The sequence below is a fragment of the Tamandua tetradactyla genome, chromosome 1 (assembly GCF_023851605.1).
Source record: "Tamandua tetradactyla isolate mTamTet1 chromosome 1, mTamTet1.pri, whole genome shotgun sequence".
NCBI classification, from domain to species: Eukaryota; Metazoa; Chordata; class Mammalia; order Pilosa; family Myrmecophagidae; genus Tamandua; species Tamandua tetradactyla.
This window is the reverse complement of record NC_135327.1, coordinates 54,099,880-54,119,534: the sequence shown is the minus strand read 5'-3', so window position 1 is coordinate 54,119,534 and position 19,655 is coordinate 54,099,880. Positions and strand designations below refer to the sequence as shown.

Below are 19,655 nucleotides of genomic sequence, written 5' to 3'. Positions count from 1 at the left end.
GCGGGTTGACATCTATTTCACATGTATACACATATTAATGGAATGCGTCTTAGTTTTCCTACATCTACATACACGATATAATTATGTACACCAAAGTGTTAGGGTTTAAACACACCCAGTTTCCAGCCTAAGGTTTTCTTTCTCTTCTCCCCCCCTACCCCCACCCCGGGAAAACACAGACGTGTCTACTCCACCGTTTTGACATCCCCCCGAACTTGGATGGGTTTTTTGTTTGTTTGTTTTTTAATCGCCTATTACTGAAAAAACCTTCAAACTAAAGTTGAATAACGGGCCCCGCGGGGAAACTGGGGCCTGACCCTTTATTTGTCCGGATTTCACCTCGGGAGCCCCCGCGAGGTCGGGCGCTCGGGATCCTCTCCCATTGGAGGGCAGGGGCTGGAAGCGCGAGCGCCCCCCTCGGCCACGCGGCTCCCGCTCGCGGCCCCACCCGCCGTCGCTGCTCGGGCGCGCCGTCCACACCCCTGCGCGCCGCTCCCGCCCGCTCGGGGATCCCCCGCGCACTGCGCCGGCTCGCGCAGCCAAGGGGGAGGTGTTCGGCCGCCGCCGGGAGGGAGCCGGCAGGCGGCGTCCCCTTTAAAAGCCGGGAGCGCCGCGCCACGGCGCCGCCGCCGCCGGAGTCCTCGCCCCGCCGCGCCGCGTTCGGCTCGCGCTGCGCCCGCCGCTCAGCTTCCCACAACCCGCCGGGGATTGGCAGCCGCCGCCCGACAGCAGCCGCCGCCGCCGCCGCCACCGCCACCGCAGACCCGGACGCCCCTGGAGGCGAGCGCCGCGCCGATTCCTCGGGGGCTCGGAGACACCCCCGCGTCGCGCACTCGGATCGGGCTGAAGCGTCCGGCAGTGCGCGCCGCAGCGCCGTGGCCTCGGCTGTCCGGGCCGCGACAGAGCCGCGGAGCTCCGCGCAGAACGCCGGGGAGTTGGGAGCCGAGCCCGAGCGCCGTGATGCCGAGCACCCCCCGCCGCGGTGCTGGGGCCCGGGACGCGCCGCCTGAGTTGTGATCGGACATCAGGCTGGCCACAAAGGGCAGGGCACTTGGCACCGGGGGATTCGAAGAGCGCGGCCACCCCGCCTTGGCGGCTCGGGGACTCGACTCGACTCGACTCTCTCTCCGGAGAATGCGCCCGAGTACGACGGGGCGCCGGAACCACGGCGGTTTCGCTAGTGGAGCGCTAATGGGGGTGCGCTGGAGTAAGGCAGAGTGATGCGGGGGGGCAACTCGCCCGGCACCGAGATCGCCGCAGCCGCTGCACCCCTCCCCGGAACCGGCGTCGCCCAGGATGGCTGCCCCGAGCCATGGGCCGCGGCGGAGCTAGCGCCGAGCGCCCGACCCTCGCCCCCTGCGTCCCGGAGCCGGCCCTGTGCGGGGCCACGCGTCCCGCGGGCGCTGGTTCCTAAAGACGACGACAGCACCAGATTTTCCTTTCTCCCTTCCCTTCCCTGCCCCGCAGTCCTCCCCCCGCTCGCTGTTGTTGTGTGTCAGCACTTGGCTGGAGACTTCTTGAACTTGCAGGGAGAATAACTTGCTCTCGTGCCGGTGCCTCTCTCCCAGCCGGGCCAGCCTCGCGGCCCTGAGCCCCGCCGCCTGTCTGCTCCTCGGCTGGTCCGGACCCCTAAACGCCGTTCCCAGTGCGGAGAGGGCCGCTGCCCAGCAGGCGCCCGGGAGGAGGCAGAGAAGGCAAAGGAAGGGAGCAGACACCCAGTTCCCGCGCCAGGTCCTTCGGCCAGAGCTTTTTCCATGTGGAGGTTCTTTCAATGGACGTGTCCCCGCGTGCTTCTTAGACGGTCTACGGCCTCCTAAAGGTAGAGAACGCGGGCGGGGGGCAGGGGAGCGGAGGTGGGGGCGGTGGACGCGGGACCCGCGCGGGGCTCGGACGGCCGCAGCGGCTGAGCCGTCCCAGGGGCCGGGCTGAGTGGACGTAAACAGAGCGCCCTCCTGGTCCACGTGCAGCCGAACCCCTGCGGGGTGCCGTCATCCTGCCGCCCCCGGCCACTGTGTAATCTCGCCCGCCTGTCTGTCACTCTTCGACCCCCGACCCCCTGGGTATTTTATTAGGGCTGTTAGCGCTTAGATGATTTTAAAAAAAGAGAGAATCAAAATCCTTTAGAGAGGGTGGCCCTTGGATTTCACCCGTTAGCTGCCAACCTGTACCCCTGCAGTAGCAGTGCCATCTTCTCCAAGTTTTTTTTTCCGGAGACCAGCTCTCTATGTGGAGCCACGTTCCATTTGGAAAAGCACTAGAAGTTGGGGTTCTCCCTGTGTTTCCAGACATGCGAGGAGGGAAGTACTTCAGTGCCTCCTTGTACTGTATTTTTAACAGCTGACACGTGAAACATTAGCTATTAGTCATTCACGTAATCCCAGGGAGATGTATGTGTATCTTGTCTGCGGTAGAGGTGGGCGGGGGTGGGGAAGCCTACCCTGACGCCCCCGAAGTTCGGGGCGTGGGTCACAAGTTGCGAATGCTGTTCGGAAGTTGTGGCCTTGAGTTTACAGGGTCTGGAAGTTGTAGACTGTGGGTGTGTGTATCAGGAAGTCTATACGGTGCCTCTAAGGAAGTCACATGCACCATTTTTTGCATGTTTATATGCAAGCGAGCGCTGTGTGAGTGTGTTTGGGGTTTGTATAGGGGACGCAGATTTGTCGGATCCAGGGGCAGTTTCCCCAGGTTCCCTGTACTTGCTGTCAGCGTGGGTGTCGCAGAAAAGAGGTGATAGTCTGCAACGATGGGGGCGGGGGTGAAACCCAAATCCGAGGGCACATGGGTTGAGAATGAGATGGGAGGGGGAAAGCCATAGGGCTGTGGAACGAGGGGCCCTCCATTCTTCCCAAATATCCGAGCGTCAGCTCCTCTGACTTAGCCCAGTTAGTGTTGCAAGCCAGGTGGGCACCGTGGAGGAGGTGGCAGCAGACCGAACGAGGGGCAGGGGTTATGTTGTGCCGGGAACTCGGTGACTCACCGTCGATCCTGTCTGCAGGTCGACCATGGTGGCCGGGACCCGCTGTCTTCTAGCGTTGCTGCTTCCCCAGGTCCTCCTGGGCGGCGCGGCCAGCCTCATACCCGAGCTGGGCCGGAGGAAGTTCGCGGCGGCGTCGGGCCGCTCCTTGTCCCAGCCCTCGGAAGACATCCTGAGCGAGTTCGAGTTGCGGCTGCTCAGCATGTTCGGCCTGAAGCAGAGACCCACCCCCAGCAGAAACGCCGTGGTGCCCCCCTATATGTTGGACCTGTACCGCAGGCACTCGGGCCAGCCGGGAGTGCCGGCCCCGGACCACTGGCTGGAGAGGGCGGCCAGTCGCGCCAACACGGTGCGCAGCTTCCACCACGAAGGTGAGCCGCCCGCGGAGTCACCGCACCAAGCCCTCCTGGAAGGGCACTTTGGCCAGGGAGCAGTGGGTGTTTCCACTCTTGTCGCTGTTGGAACCAGGCTTTAAGGCACTGCTTGTGCAGTGGGGGAGCCAGGGATTCCCCTTAGTAAAGCTGTACCTTTTTTTTTTTTTTTTGGCGTGCAGCCAGAAGGGCGACTCCTCCCCCAGGAACTGGAGAGAAAGCAAGTGATGGGGAAGATGAGGGCAGAAGGCATGCCCCCTGGTCAGCTAAACGTGCAAGAATTCCATAGGGAGAGAGGGGAGGGGGTAAGAATCGGGATTTCTTTGTCTGTTTGGAAGCCCTTACTCTATAAATCTCTTCTCGTGCCAAGCCAGGGTTTCAGGCTAGACAGAGCCAAGGACAGAATTTTCAGAGATAGTATTGGAAAATCAAAGCCCAGGGCCCTAAAGTCTTTCTAATTTACAGTTGATCTGGGTCTGGGTTGGAAGGTTTTGAATCCCTATCTAATCCCCGTGGGAGATCAATTCCACAATCAATCTTATTGTTTCCACAATGACTTTCTTGTCTTGTGCTTGAGTCTGAGATAGGCTCAGAGTAGAGACAAGGAAAGCCTTCAGATAAAAGCTTTTGCAGCAGCTGCCTGTTTTCCTTCGTGTACATTGAAATGTGGATTTTTTTTTTTAATAATACTAGATGTGGTGGTTGGTTCTTTTTTTTTTTTTTTAAGGTAGGACATTTCTGCTTGTTTCACCAGAAAGGCATTCAGTGGATTTGAAATGTCTTAGAGCAGCTATTGAGAGCTGTTACACCTAAGTTCTTAGAGCGATTAGTCAAAAATGTGTTCCACCTCAGTTCTTTTCCTACACTTTTAAATGCCCCCTTTGGCATAATGCATTCTAAATAGAGCACGGGTTCCTTCAAAGTTTAAGAAAAGCACAGAATCGGGTAGGATTCCAGCAAGTTGGGAGTAAAGTTCCTCTTTTCTTGCCACACCCTGCTGAAGTGGTCAATATCATGTTGAAATCTACATTTGTGTATAAACAAATCGGAAATATCACAGCCAGGCATTTTATCCCAGAGAACACTGGTGGACAGGTGTCAAAAGCCCCAAAGCCAGATCACAAAAGAAAAGATAATGAGCTGTCCATACATTACTAACCAGACCCTATGTTGATCATTCATTTCTAAGTGTTCTCTGCTAGCAGGAATCAGATTTGAAAGGCAGTAAGAGCTCACTCTACTTCAGAATTCACCCACTGAGGCAGTTGTTGTCATCTGTAGGAATGTTTTCATTTGTGTACATCTGTCACTGTAACCCTGGAAGCATTCTGGGTCCAGCTGACCGTTCCCAGCTAATGATGATTAGAAGAGTTTTCTGGATAGAAAAGTACCCAGAACGGCTGTTTCAGCCACTCCTGGAAATTTAGCACAGAAACCACTGTTTTTTTTTACCTTTATTTTTAAGGCCAGCCAGGAAGGTTCTGTGTGTTTCTTACAGCTTTAAAGGAAGCCCGTTTAAGCCAGTCAACGTCAAAAACCTCAATTGCATGAGGATTTCATCAGTGAAGCCTGCATATACTCAGAGAATGAAAATTATCACTCTAGAAGTTACTTGATCAAAACTAAACAGCCTACAAGTTATTTGAATGTGTTATTTTAACTTGAATAAGCATGCTTGAGTTTGTAAGTCAGACATTCGGTCTTTAAAGCTGTAAATATTATAGGCATACAGTACAGAAGTTACCAACCTGCTTAAATCAACTTGCAATGAATTCAGATCTTAGTGCAATTAAATTAGACAGAAAAACTAATTTTGCCCCGAAGTTCACCAAATCATTTCTTACCTGCTTGTGCCTAGTTCATCATCATTAGGTTGTATACAATGCGTTTTGAAGACCATTTCATTGTAACCCAGTGTTTGGTTTTTATAAGCATCTTTGTGCCATGCATCCCACTAAAAGATTTCATAAGCCATGCTTTTTAAGACTGCTTGCTCAAGAGCAGAATTCAGTTTATACCCCCATTAATGGGCATTTGTTTGGGAAGGTACCAAAAAGACCCCATCACAAGAATTACCTGTGAGTTGTATTTGTGTGGGATGCAATCTGGATGGCTTAGTGGAATCACAAACCAGAAATGTCATGATGGAATTCTTTAAACCAAGGTGAAGAGAATGGGACCACACGGGATGCAGTCCGAGGCAAAGTGTCAGCTGTAATTTCTCCTCCTTTCTGTAGTGACTTGCCTTTGGGAGAGCCAACACTTTACTCAAATTTTCTTTTTTTCAAAGTCATTAAAAAGTCCTTCAGCTGCATATGCCTTTCAAAACTGCTATTGAGAGCATAAAACCATTTCTCCAATTGGAGTGTTTTGTGCTTTGTTGCGGTTAGAAACACTGAAATGGGTTGACTTCATTGGCCTTGCAAAAAGTCTGTAAGCTGTCTTGTTAGGTTGGAATGTAGGACCACATGCTTGCTCTCCAAACTCGGCAGGACAGTCTTCTTTTTGCACGGGGACAACTGAATTATTTTCCTTTGTGACTAAAGTTTTCAAGCGTAGACTAACCATATTCCCCAAAATTATAATTACCATGAAAATATCCATATAATAGGAAAGTTCAAGAAACAGCCGTTGCCCTGTGAAGGAGAACTTGTGCCAAAAATTCCCAGTTCAACCAAAAAATTGGACTTATGAAACCAGGACTTACCTGACGTGCTTTCTGCTGCCCCAGGTGTGATTCTGACTAAAATGGAACAGCCATTTTAGTAGGAAATGCTCATTGGGATGGAAGCTTTGGTGCCCCCTGATAATTCCTCAGCATTAGTGTTTTCTGTTTCACCTCTTTTTGAGTGGTTGCCTTATATTCTCTTTCTTTATGCAGTTTTATTGATGTGTACTATATATTCACATACCATCCAATCCTTTCTCACTGAGCTGTTTCTGTCTATTTTGGACTTGCCCTTTGTGCATTTCACTAAACAGTCAGAAGTCAACAAGACGGCGCCTGATCATTCCAAAAGTGTTAGCGCTAAGGGTAGGCAGAGACCAAGGCAGTACTAGTGATGAGTGTCAGCTCTTTCCTTTAATTGCCATTTCCTTTGTTGTCTGTTTTTAAAAGCCTGATTTCTTTTCATCTGTACTGTTTTACCTTTTTTCCTTGATGTATTAATTCTCTAACAATTATTTCATATTCAAGAAAAGCTTGCTTATTATTCTCAGTCACTTTGACTTTGTTTCCAGGCAGTGCTTTCCAGGCTTACTGATATCCCAGAATATCCCCAGGTTTTGTTGTTGTTTTATGGATGTTTTTTGGTCCACAGAGTACTGCAAAATTCTTGAAACATCATAACTTACTCTTTGCTATAATTCTCCATACCTGAAGGTGGCCACCAAAATAGGATATTTGAAATCAATTTACTGTCAGTTTACTTTTCTGTTTATTTACTCTGTCTTCTGTCCCCACCGTTCTTAGGTAGCACATTTCTATCCCTTTAGTTGGGACAGTCTCACCCCACAGCTATGAGTGTGTTGCATATGAATGGACCTCTAATGGTTTTGACTTGAGTTTTTAACTCTTCCCTATGTTGGTCTAGTCTAGTGGTTAGAAACTCAGGATATGCAGTAGATTTGAATTCATATTCTTGTGCATTTACTAGTTCTGTGACATAAGGCAAGTTACTTAACCTCTCTGAGCTCCAACTATTTCATTTACAGAATGGAGGTAAGAACAGTTCCTCTCTCATCAGTTTGTTGTGAGATAATTCACATGAAGCAGCTCACAACAAGCATTCCGTATACATTAGCTATCAATATCATTCTGACTTCTTTGTTTTTTGTTTTATGTCATATTCCTTTCTTTGTCTAGGGGAGCAGAGAGGATGAACACACACTGGTTACATCTAGATAATGGATGAGAAAATGCAGGCCCAAATATTTTGGCTCTTTTTTGAGCTCGGTAAATAATTGACAGTGGGGGTGTTTGAGTTGGACCTTACCTTTGGAGATGTTGACTACCATCATCACCTTAATTTTCTTTACTTTCTCACATTTTTGCAGACATGGCTCCATCCATTTGGTTAGAAATGTAGAGGTTTAAGAGCCTTAGATATAAGATGAGCCAAGAATCCTCAGATCCCCCCAGCAAGTTCAGCATATTCAACACAGGATATTTACAGAGTATTACCAAGAATTTAACCCCCCCAAAAGGCATACATTACCTAATTAGACTAAATTCTCTATATTTTCAGAATCCCTGAAGCAATCCCTGTGCTTGCTGAGAAAATTTGCGGAAACCCCTCCTCGTCTACCCCCCGTGCTTTAATTTCTTTCAAATATATTTATTTGATTTTTATATCCTCAAGAAAAAAATCATGACCCTCCCTGGCAAACCATAGGCAAGGGATAGTAGGTGCCCTAACCTCGGGCACTTGGGGGTTTCTGTGAACCTCCAGCTTTCCTCTGTGATCTGAGTCTTCAGTTTGGGGTTGTCATATTGGAGACCTTCCTTGTAAGGGCGGATAGAGAGCTTTCAAGGAGTAGGTTGACTGAGGTGCAGCTGGAGAGTCTGGAGGAAGATGTTTATGTTACTGTGTATTATTATTACTTAATGATCTGTTACTTATTACTTAATGGTGCAGTTTTTCTGTTTTTCTACTGCCACTTACCTTCAAGGAGATTTTGAACCATATGAAATTGCTCTAGGTCAGAGAGGTCAAATCTGGTTGAATAAGGCAATTTTCTCTGACTCAATCTTGTATTTATTTGTGGAGGGTCATTACTTTATCTTATGCTTCTTTTAGACTCATTTTCTTTACTTCATTTACTTACCTCTCATACTTACCTTGGGGATTCTTCCTTCAGCCTCATCCTCTGGCTGTGTCTATAAGAGTATTTATAACCTCTTTCCTTTTTCTAGATGGATTTACACCCTGGGTTCTTGCTGTAATTGAGATTTCTCTGGATACCATTGTGAATAAGTTCTTCAGTGAATGACTTAGATAATTTGCCTTTCCTTCCCCCTCTTTAAAGGAGAAGAGTGGCATGTGTTTCGGTGTGTGGGCATCAGAGAAGGCTCAGGTGAAGGTCTGGCTTTGGTGGCCTGGAGATCTGAAGGATGGTACAGATTTGCACCTCACTTTTTTCTCCAGTAGCCATTGGAGAAACATGTTTTAGTGGAAACATCAGAGGGCTTCTGAATTGCAAGGTGAAGAGTCTAAAAGAAAGAGCTAGACTCAATCCTTTATATTTGTTGGAAGTCACTGAGGAAATCCCTGGTTAGATTGGCGGGAGGGTTATGTAATAATAATGCCTGGCCTGAAGTGACTTCAGCCAACAGTGGGCTTTAGAGTGTGGACAGAGCCCAACAGGTATTTCATGAGGTGAATGGTCAGGCTTGAGAGGGGACCAGCGAGGCTTACCTCTTGACCTGACTGTCTCCATGTCCAGGTAGGTGGACTACGGGAACCAGCTGGTGGCCTGAGTCCTTGACTGCCCACCCATGGCTGGCTACAGCTCATGTTCCATGGCCAACACCAATGGTTCTACTCACTTCATAGTAGCAAAAAAGCACTTTAAAAAGATGCTGTTTTGAGCAGTGGTGACTCAGTGGCAGAGTTCTTGCCTGCCATGCTGAAGACCTGGGCTCGTTTCTCAGTGCATGCCCATGTCAAAAAAAAAAAAAAGCTCATTTGCCAAAATAGTCAGTCTCGTGTGAAAAGAGTCCCTTAAAACATTGCCACTCCAAAAGTGTGGTCCACCATTTCACAGCACCACATGGAAGCTTGCTGGGAGTGCAAAATCGGACTGCACCACAGGCCTGCTCAACCAGAGTATGCATTTTAAGATTTAAGGTTCCTTCCCTGGGTGCTTCAGGCACACATGAAAGTTTGAGAAGAACTGCATTAAAATGGTACTCCATGACTTGGTATAAACTGTTCCCCTTTGAACCTGGTACTTCTACTTTGCGTGTGATGATGACTTGCTTTGATGGTGAAGGTTTATGCATATAGAGCCTTTGAATGAGTGAACTGAAGTGATTCTCCTTTGCTAAAGCATCTAAATTCTGTGAGCAACTTACAGATACCCATTTAAATTGCTCTTTTGAAATGGTGATACTAGAATGTAGAATTACTATCTTGTAATAGAATAAGATCACCCCTTATATCATGAATATCACAGTGATAGTTTTGCAAATTTTCCTTGGTTTCATATCTATCCTATAGTCTCATCGGGCAGGTATATATTTTATTTATGATTTCTTAAAAATATGTAAAGGAGATAAAAAACAGTAGCCAAAGTTATTTTATTTCCCTCCAGAGTCAACAAAAATGAGATCTTCAGTTTTTAAATCATAAGAATTGTGAGCGAACACAGAATAGTTGCGAAGCTATTTCTCTTGAAATTGTTTAGGTTTCATTGCTACAATGTCTTAGTGTCACCCATGTTTGTAAAGAAGTAAATCCTATAAATGTCTTTATCTCTGGACTTTTAAGTAAAACATTAAGGTGTGCCTTGCAAAACGTCATTGCTGATGTTGAATTTCAGTCTTTAATTAGGAAACTGAAATTTGTATATCAAGTTTGGTGAATTGTCTAAATTGCAGAGTAATATTTTAGAATACCACCTAAGGGATTGACATAAAAGCCTTATTCCCCCCCCCCCCCCCCCCGCCCCTTAAAGAAATGCAGTAATTTCCTCAAATCCTCACTCATTAGACCTTAACTACAGTGCTAAAGTTTTGGGTTTATTTTTTTTGAAGTCTGCAAATTCCAAAGAAATGCTTCATCCTTTCCTCTGTTATTATAGCCACCTGGAAGTAGTGTGCATGTGTTAGATCAAAAGCATGACAGTGACTTAAGACATTTTGTTTCATGATATACATACGACACATGTATAGAAAAGGGAGGTTCCTTTTATATTTAAAAGGAAAAATATTTATTTTCTGATTGTAAGCTTTTATATGCATTAAATTAAACCCTGAAATGAGGTTTAAACCTTATATATAGTCAAGATTGCCATTGCTTACACCAGTGAGTGATTTTTCTTCTTTTTCTTTTGTACATGTTTACATCATATTAGAATCTTTGGAAGAACTGCCACAAAGCAGTGGAAAAACGACTCGACGATTCTTCTTTAATTTGACTTCTATCCCCACCGAGGAGTTTATCACCTCAGCAGAACTTCAGGTTTTTCGGGAACAGATACAGGAAGCTTTGGAAAGCAATAGCAGTTTCCATCACCGAATTAATATTTATGAAATTATGAAGCCTGTAACAAGCAACTCGAAATCCCCCGTGACCCGACTCTTGGATACCAGGTTGGTGAATCAGAACACCAGCAGGTGGGAAAGCTTTGACGTCACGCCCGCCGTGATGCGGTGGAGCGCGCAGGGACACGCCAACCACGGGTTCATGGTAGAAGTGACCCACCTAGAGGAGAGTCCCAGCATCTCCAAGAGGCATGTTAGGATTAGCAGGTCTTTGCACCAGGATGAACACAGCTGGCCACAGGTAAGGCCATTGCTAGTAACTTTTGGCCACGACGGGAAGGGCCATCCTCTGCACAAAAGAGAAAAGCGTCAAGCGAAACATAAACAGCGGAAGCGCCTTAAGTCCAGCTGTAAGAGACACCCTTTGTACGTGGACTTCAGCGATGTGGGGTGGAATGACTGGATCGTGGCACCCCCAGGGTATCATGCCTTTTACTGCCACGGGGAATGCCCTTTTCCCCTGGCCGATCATCTGAACTCCACTAATCACGCCATCGTTCAGACGTTGGTCAATTCCGTGAACTCCAAGATTCCAAAGGCGTGCTGTGTCCCCACGGAACTCAGTGCTATCTCCATGCTGTACCTTGATGAGAATGAAAAGGTGGTATTAAAGAACTATCAGGACATGGTTGTGGAGGGTTGTGGGTGTCGTTAGCACAGCAAAATTAAATATATATATATGTGTATGTATGTGTGTGTATACGTATACACACGCAGACATATGTATTTTAGCAAAAAAGCAAAAAAAAAAAAAAAACAAGTTGACACTTTAATATTTCCCAATGAAGACTTTATTTATGGAATGGAATGGAAAAAAAAAACACAGCTATTTTGAAAATATATTTATATCTACAAAAAGAAGTTGGGAAAGCAAATATTTTAATCAGAGAGTTATTCCTTAAAGATTTAAAATGTATTTAGTTGTACATTTTATATGGGTTCAACCCCAGCACATGAAGTATAATGGTCAGATTTATTTTGTATTTATTTACTATTATAACCACTTTTTAGGAAAAATAGCTGATTTGTATTTATATGTAATCAAAAGAAGTATTGGGTTTGTACATACTTTTCCAAAAATTGTAGTTGTTTTCAGTTGTGTGTATTTAAGATGAAAAGTCTACATGGAAGGTTACTTGGGCAAAGTGCTTAGCACATTTGCTTTTTTGCAGCGCTACTGTTAAGGTCACAAGTTCAAGTCCAGAAAAAAAAAAAGTGGATAATCCACTCTGCTGACTTTCAAGATTATTATATTATTCAATTCTCAGGAATGTTGCAGAGTGGTTGTCCAATTCATGAGAGAACTTACGTCCTCATTAGGTTGGAATATTTGGATAAGAACCAGACATTGCTGATTTAATATAGAAACTCCCCACTTAATTTGCAGAAAGAATAAAGCAGGGCCCATAGAAATAATTAGGAAAATGGTAAAACTGCAGGAAAGTGAATGATGGTTTGTTGTTCCTCTTTCCTAAACTAATGATCCCTTCAAAGGGGCTGGTCTGGCCAAAGTATTAAATAAAACATAAGATTTCATTATTGATATTGTGGTCATGTATATTTAAAATTGGTTTACAGTGGCCCTTCTTATCAAGAGTTGGAAATCAATTTGTTTTTCACTTTTACCTTATCTGGGAGCTCTTTCTGCTCAGAAGGACCCAATTTTCTCACTTTGCCCAACATGTACCAAAATGGCACCCGTTGTGTTTTCTGCCCACTCTCTGCCCTCTCTCCACTCAGCTTGCTGTTCTTTCCAAGATTGTGTGTGAACACATTTCTCCAAATGTTAAACCTATTTCAGAGAATAAATATCAGAGCTCTGGCCTGTCATTCCACAAAGTCCAACCTGCAAGAGAAAACGGTGCATTTGCAGTGTTCACACTGATTACCTCACATTTGCATTTTTGCTTCTGATGTTACTCATTTCAGGGGGGTGGGGGGTGGGGCAAAGGAAAGGTTGGAGATTTGCAAGCAAGTCATTTGATAACTCCTCTTTGCACCAGTGGCATTACCATTGCTTTAGTAAGTTCCTGTGGATCTCTTTGGGGCAGAAAAATTTAAGAGAAAACCAAAGCTACAAGACAAGCACAAAACTTGGGAAATCCGAGATGAAGTTTGAGATGAAGTCCCATGCAACAGAGGCAGTGGTGCCAAAAAATTAGAAAGGGAAAGTGTCTGAGATCAGCTTCTACGAGAACATCTGCCAATTGGACTGCAGCCCAAACAGAATGAAGTCAAAGTAGGCCGCCCAGAATGAACACGTTGCATAGCAAGGCTTTTGGGCCCCACGTTGAGATCAGACCCAAGGAAGTGTTCAGTGGGTGTGTTTGTAAGGCTGGGGAACCCAGAACTCCCCTCTATTTTCCTGGCCATATTTTAAATCAGTTTCTAGTCTTTCACGTCACTTCTGCTCCTATCGTAACTGATGAGGCCTTTCCTAGCTACTGCCTTGGAATTGGTTTTAAAAAATAGCCTAGGATGGGCCATGGTGGCTCACTGGCAGAGTTCTCACCTGCCATACCGGAGACCCGCGTTTGATTCCCAGTGCCTGCCCATGTTAAAACAAAAACAAAAATAGTCTGGTAGAACAGACCATAGATTCTTCCCAGGATTTAATTTTCAGTGACCATGAACTTAGTTCAGGCAGGCAGGGGTTTAACCCACTAGGTCTCATTTTAAAATTAAAACTAGTTAACGTTTACTCCTTCAGCTTTTAAAATCTTTCAGCTTCTTTTTTCACCCCTATGCCTGATGCTATGTATAGATGCTTGCAACTTGAGAATAATAGTCTTTGACCGGACTTTGGAGGGCAGGGTCCTTTCTCCCCCTCCAGTTGTTCCTTTCTTGCCATGGAGATGTGGGACAGACCACACACAGTCTTATTAACATCTTTATAAAAGTCATGGTCCATGTCTTCCCAACTCCATATTTCCTAAATGAGTAGATAACAGTACAAAGAATTGCATCCTTTGGCTTTCCATCCATCCATTTGATTCCTCTGCCTCATTAACTCTGATTTTCTTGGTTAAAATAGTTTTCAGTCTTATCAGCTTAAATTTATTCTCTTGCATGTAATATATTACATATGCATGGATGATGGCATTCAGTTTACTTTCAAAGTTTTAGTGATTTGGGGGGGCTCTTTGACCCTGTGGGCCACCTCATTTAAGAAACAATTTTCTTGCAGAGTGTACACATTTTGGCCCGCATTCTTCATTCTGAGAAAGAGTCCTAACGGCATGACACTGAATCTCTTGAAACTTCAGTTGCTATTTTGTAGGATTCTTTAAATCCTTTTAGAGTTGGCTTGATTTTTCCCCCAACCAACGTGTGGATCTCAAGTGGTAGTTTCTGGCTTTTGGGGAACTGCCTTTCAAATGAACTAAATTGTGTCATCTCTTTTTACGCTTGTCTCTGGCTGTGTGCACCTTGCTGGCATAGTTTTAACCTATATGCCATCTCTGGATTGCTCTGTTCCTTTTTTGGCCCTTAAAAATGGGGAAAGAGAGGGAGGGAGTACTTGACATCTATCTGGACGTCTCTGTTTTTATAATCACTATTTAAATTTTAACCCAAGAGGCCAAGAGTGAAGAGATGATCTATAAATCTACTCTCTGTAGCAAGCCATGTAATAACTAGAAAATTTAAGCTTTCCATATTTTTCCCTTCTGTTTTTTGATGGATGGTGGAGAAATCATCTGTGTGATGCATATCACCTTTTTAAAAATAGCATATTTTGATTCTACTGATATGTTAATGTTGTCGATTTGTTGAATGAAGATATACCACAACCACCCAATTCATTATGTAGCAAAAGGAGTATAGCTTTGCTTTAGAAATAAGGTTTAGAATTGTTATGATATGGATTGCCAGCCACAGAGAAATCAGAATGCCCAGGCACAATTGCTTCAATTTATTTCTTGCAGGGGGTGGGAAGCATGAAATGGGGCTGGGTAAAATGCATGGCAACTTTTGTTGGTAAACTTCTTTTCCTCTTCCCTCTGCCATGCTGACATAAATGACAGTCTATGGCTTTCTCTGGGGCAGAGTTGTCTGACCATTTCGCCGCTCTGCAAATTTCAAAGTGAACTGCCCAACTTGGGGAAACAACACTCTAAAAGAAGGTTCTTAGATTTTAATGTACATACAAAATCACCAAGATTCACCAGCATGAGAAGGGGCATTTAATAAGTATACAGGTCCCCTGGGGTCCTGCTATAATAAAGGTTCTGCTTCCCTGTTCCTGAAGTGGGGCCTGGGCTTCTGCATTTCTAGCAGACACCCCAGTGAAGCCTTTCACTGCTGCTCCCCGTTAAGTAGCATGGCTCTAATAATTACCTTCTTAATTACAGCTGCAGGAGGTGGGCCAATTTCAGGCCCACCTTAAAAAAAAAAGAAATCAAAACGGCACAGAATGGCACCTAAATACGTTTCATCATATGTAAAACGATGCACTACATCTTTTTTTCGAAGGTATTCTTTTCCCGCACAAGATGACTGGCAATTTTGTGTTCTAGGCACCATCAGACATGAAAACACTTGGTTGCTTATCTTGTAAAATCTGCTCGGCCTGCTTGCTTGGGCATGTATGCACTCAGTTTAGTCAAATACATGTCAGTACATCTGTGTGGATGGGGGAGCAGGTGCAGGGCCTTAAAAATGTACCTTAAAAAAGTTTAACACTGAAGTCAGTCCACCGAGTTGATCCTGTGTGAACTCAGTGCCAAGCATCTGAGTTTAAAGTTCTCCCTTTGAAGACAGTAAATCTTGCCGGCTGAACTAGTTTACATTTGAAGCATTTGTTTATGCTAAAAATGATTCTTGATTTTTTTTTTTTTAAGTTCTAGGACAGTTCACCAAACACCACCATTTAGTCTAGAGGGTATGAAGCTTCCAAAGCAAGTATCTGAGGTTTGGTTTAATGGATACTGCAAATTTTTGATGCTGCATTGGTTTCAAATCAGGCACTCAGGAGAAAGGGCTCAGATTAGAAAAAAATAAAAGGGCTAGACTTCCCTCTGAAAAGGGGATCAGCAAAGAAATAACTTGCTGTCCTTATTAGTGATGGAGTCTTTTTTTTTTTTCTTCTTTAACAAAATATCTTTTCGGGGGTCATATGTTAGGCAAACTCATTTTACTTTTTAGGAGCACCTCTAAGATTTCTTACCAGCATCTCGGGTGTGAATATGTGTTGCAGAAATGCTGAAATGAATATATTCTGATTCCCTCCTATGCCTTTTGTCTCCTCAAAATAATTTAACTTGTCCCTGCCTGGAGGCCCAATGCTGAGCGTGGGGCGCCTCATTTTTATCTACCGGGTTTATCATTTGGTTTAGATCTCTGCATTTCGAAGTGAGTCCCTCCCTCCCAGCCACTTCCAGGTTCTGTCTATAACGTGGCTTCAGGCTGGCCTTGGCCCCTCACCCTGGCCCCCGCTCCCCACTTGCCAAGAACGCTTTATGGCTGCAGCCCATTCTGATGAGCAGGTCTCGGCGGAGACCACCGATTCGCTTCAGGCTTCCCTCGTAAGGACCAGGCTTCATCTGTTCTGAATTTACACTGGAACCACTTGGCCACAACACTATGAGAGAATAATTATTGAACTATTTTACTGTACAGCTATTTCCAAATTGTTGATTTTTTATTGATTTCAGGAGGCAAGCTAATTGCCCCACGGGCAACTTGATGTTAACGTTTAATGAAGATCAGGAAACAGAGTTTATGAAAAGCTTTTGTATAGTAACTGCAAAGTTTCAAGAACTGTTTTATACTTCCTGACAGTGCTGGGCCCAGCTTAATGGTTTGTTTTTATTGCTTAAGAGTGTAAACCTTGCTTTAGCTCCGTGCGTGGAAACTACACCCTCATCCCACATTACGCGTTTTCATGTTGCTCTTTACTCACTGCCGACTTCCTTTCCTGCCATCGACAATCAAGACGTTTTCTCTATTACTTGCCTGAAAATAAATGAGTTTCTATCTTGCACGTTGAAAACCTTAACACACACACATGAAGTTAAGCGTGTGTATTGTTTCACTTTGTTTTGGGTGGAGTTTCTTTTCGGTGCTCGGTTGCTAGACAACCAAGCAGACAAAAGTTCAAGATTGAAAAGGCATTTTTAAAGATGCCGAATCTAGCCGGCTGAACTATTTTATCTCCGTCTTTAAATGGAAGGCTTAGTTTTCTTTCCGGGTTCCCTTTTTGTTGGGGAGATGACTGGTGGAAGATTTTTTCTGAAGTCTGCCTCTTAAGGCATTATCTGTTTGAGAACTTTCTTGACTGTTGTTCCCATTTGCTGGAACACGCTTCCCACCTGGGTTGACGAAAAAAGCCAGCTTACTTTCCAAGGGTGTGTTTTAAATCAGTAATAAAGTGGAGCACCGGTTCCCAGCTGCTTCAGTTGTTTCAAGGGAAAGAGATAGAGAAAAGATTGGGTTTTTTTTGAGGGTAACAGGCGACATTCAGAAACACAAGGCTTTAATTTGGAGTGGGGGAGGGAGATACTGTGTCCAGGAAGCTACATTTGTTTTCTTGGTAGATGGCATTGGAAATGTTTAAAAAATAGTCTTGAAGGCCTAATTTGAAATCAAAGTCATTTAAATTGCTCATCTCAGGAAGATGTTTCAGGAGCATGTTATAAATACACAATCTTTATGTGTCTGCCAAGTTGGACATGCACTCACAAGTTTGTCTTGCGTGTGGACACGATTTGTGGCTTGTGCTTCCCTGCCTCCAGGTCCTCTCCTCACCCATCCTCTGAGTCGCTGTTTCTCTGTCTCTGCCCTGCGCGGGCTTCCCTGGGCTGGAATTCAGTCAAATCCATGGAAAACTTGACCCTCTTCACTGATTCATTCACAGGCAGGGTTTCCTGGCATTGGAATGAAGCAGGGAGCCCTCAAATTTGTTCTTCGTAGACTGTGTTGGAAATTAGGCCCTTCTGAAGCCTGTCCGGCCTGTACTTATAAATTTGACAAAATGTTCTCGTATAAGGAGAACTTACTGCTGACTTAGAAATTACTCACTCACTTGCTTTAGGCAGTACATCTAGAGTGCCAGCACATCAGCATGTCAAAATTAACAGCCATGAAAATAATTATACTTTTAACTCCAAGGCTCTGCTATGAATCCGAATGAAGACTTAAGGACAATCAATAGACGAGCTAAATAGAAATAGGAAAATAAACCCAGAAGAAAATGTCATTCTTCCCTAATCTCACAGGATTTAGTGTGTGCTTGCTACCCAAAGATAGCTTGACTGAATAAAAGAAAAGACAAAAAAATAAAAAATGAGTTGGGTCAAGGCAGCTTTCGTGAGCAGAGGCTGATTTTTACATTCTATTGAGAAACCTTGCCTTGGTGATGGCACAAAGAATTTTACATTTGTAGAGAAGAACTCAGAAGTTACTTTTGAGGGCTCCCTCTTTACTGAACTGTGGAGAAAGAAGAAATGTTCTTGGCTGAAAGACAGCCGAAGGCTGCGAATTCTAGAATCTTCTTGCCATCAACAGTTGTTCAAAAGAAAGTATACCCCTGTCTTGCTAGGGAAGTTATCTTTGGGAAGTTCTCGTATTAGATGTTCTGTAAGTGAGCCCCAGGTTCTCCCTGTTTTGTGAATACTGGTCATGTCTGGATTACTACTCCCCACCATGCTGCCAGGTTGAAGCCTGCATGACTGAAAGGGGTTATTTTGTGACTCTGCCTGGACTACCTTCGCCCACCTCATCGCCGCGACTTCACTAAGATACTTTTAAGGACATGGCGTGGAGCGGCAGAGCAAAGTAATACCACACCTACCCAAAACACTATCAGAATTCTCAGGGAAAGGTGGGCCATGTCTCTAAGTCATCCCCCTTCCCAGAACCATTCAAGAGAGGACACCAAGTCTGTAACACATCTGCTAATGCTGGGAAGATGAACTAAGGAGCTTTCCCTGCAGGGAGGAAGGGGGAGGGACACACATCCATTTATTATGTGCCCTGCCTGGAGAGTGCAGGTGGATGGCAGTGTGTCAGCCCGGGTGGTGTGAAAATAAGAACCGCCCTCTGTGGCAGCTGCTGTCCAGACAAAACTCCCTGGAACTCTCACGCCTGGTAGGTCTGAGGTTTTTGGCCTCTGGGAGTCAGTCAAAGGAGCTCTGGAGAGGTGAGGCTGGCCAGTGATGGGCCAAGCTAAGCAGTGGGGTCTTGTGTGGCAGGGGTAAAAACTGGAACCATTGAGCTTGTTCCCATCAGTTACTTGATCCTCGAAATACACTACTGAGCTCTCCTATCCTCATATTTTACATTCAGCTCTCTCTCTCTCTCTCTCTATACCTTCCCCGACCCCCACCCGCTTTCTCCTGGATGTCAGGACCTCTTGTGGAGTTAAGGGGATGTGCTAGGGAAAGAGGCGCTGGAAACCCAATTGTATCTAATGCAAAGGAAGAGGCTTTGGACCCAATCCGTCACAGACCTAAGAGTCTGTTAAACCCCATGGAGATGTGCTGAAGGTGACTACCAGGAAGACAGCTTGGGCAAGGGACAAGATCCAGCTGTGTTCTCTCTTGCCATGGTGATGAGACGGCCTTTGGGGGAGGAGGTACTCCACAGACTTCCCTTGTGGAAACTGCTCAGGGTGAGGGAGAAACACCACGTCTGGGATGGGGGGTGTGGGGGGGGGGGAGGGCTGCTGCTGAGCCAAAGTGCGAAGGGATCCTGCTTAGCTGCCAGAGACTATGAATCATTTGATTTTAATTTTGACGTTAGCATTTTTTCTCATGACTCACTGATAATTTCATGTGGAATTTAAAAGGCTGAAACAGTTATTTACTTTTTAGGAACTTAAAACATTCATGGCGGTGGGGGGCGGTGTATGTGTAGTTTTCTCCAGAGCAGGTGATGCCCGGATGCTTCATTAAAAAAAGAGGAGGCTCCCCCACCCTTTCCCTCTGAGCTCACACCACTACCCCAGCGATGGATCACTCATGGGGATCTAGTTTGCCTGTCTCATCTTAATGTTCCTCTAGAAATCCTCAGAACACTGAGTGAAAATGTCGCTGCAGCAAAA

The 19,655-nt window shown here is 45.3% G+C and overlaps 1 protein-coding gene across 1 annotated transcript; it reads left to right on the top strand.

Moving 5' to 3' along the window:
• Window positions 1-942: 942 nt before the first annotated feature.
• On the top strand, window positions 943-11,372 carry BMP2 (bone morphogenetic protein 2). Its single transcript, XM_077115899.1, has 3 exons — window positions 943-1,819; window positions 2,996-3,345; window positions 10,423-11,372. The coding sequence occupies exons 2-3, from the start codon at window positions 3,003-3,005 to the stop codon at window positions 11,265-11,267; spliced, it is 1,188 nt and encodes a 395-aa protein (XP_076972014.1). The 5' UTR covers window positions 943-1,819; window positions 2,996-3,002; the 3' UTR covers window positions 11,268-11,372.
• Window positions 11,373-19,655: the final 8,283 nt, after the last annotated feature.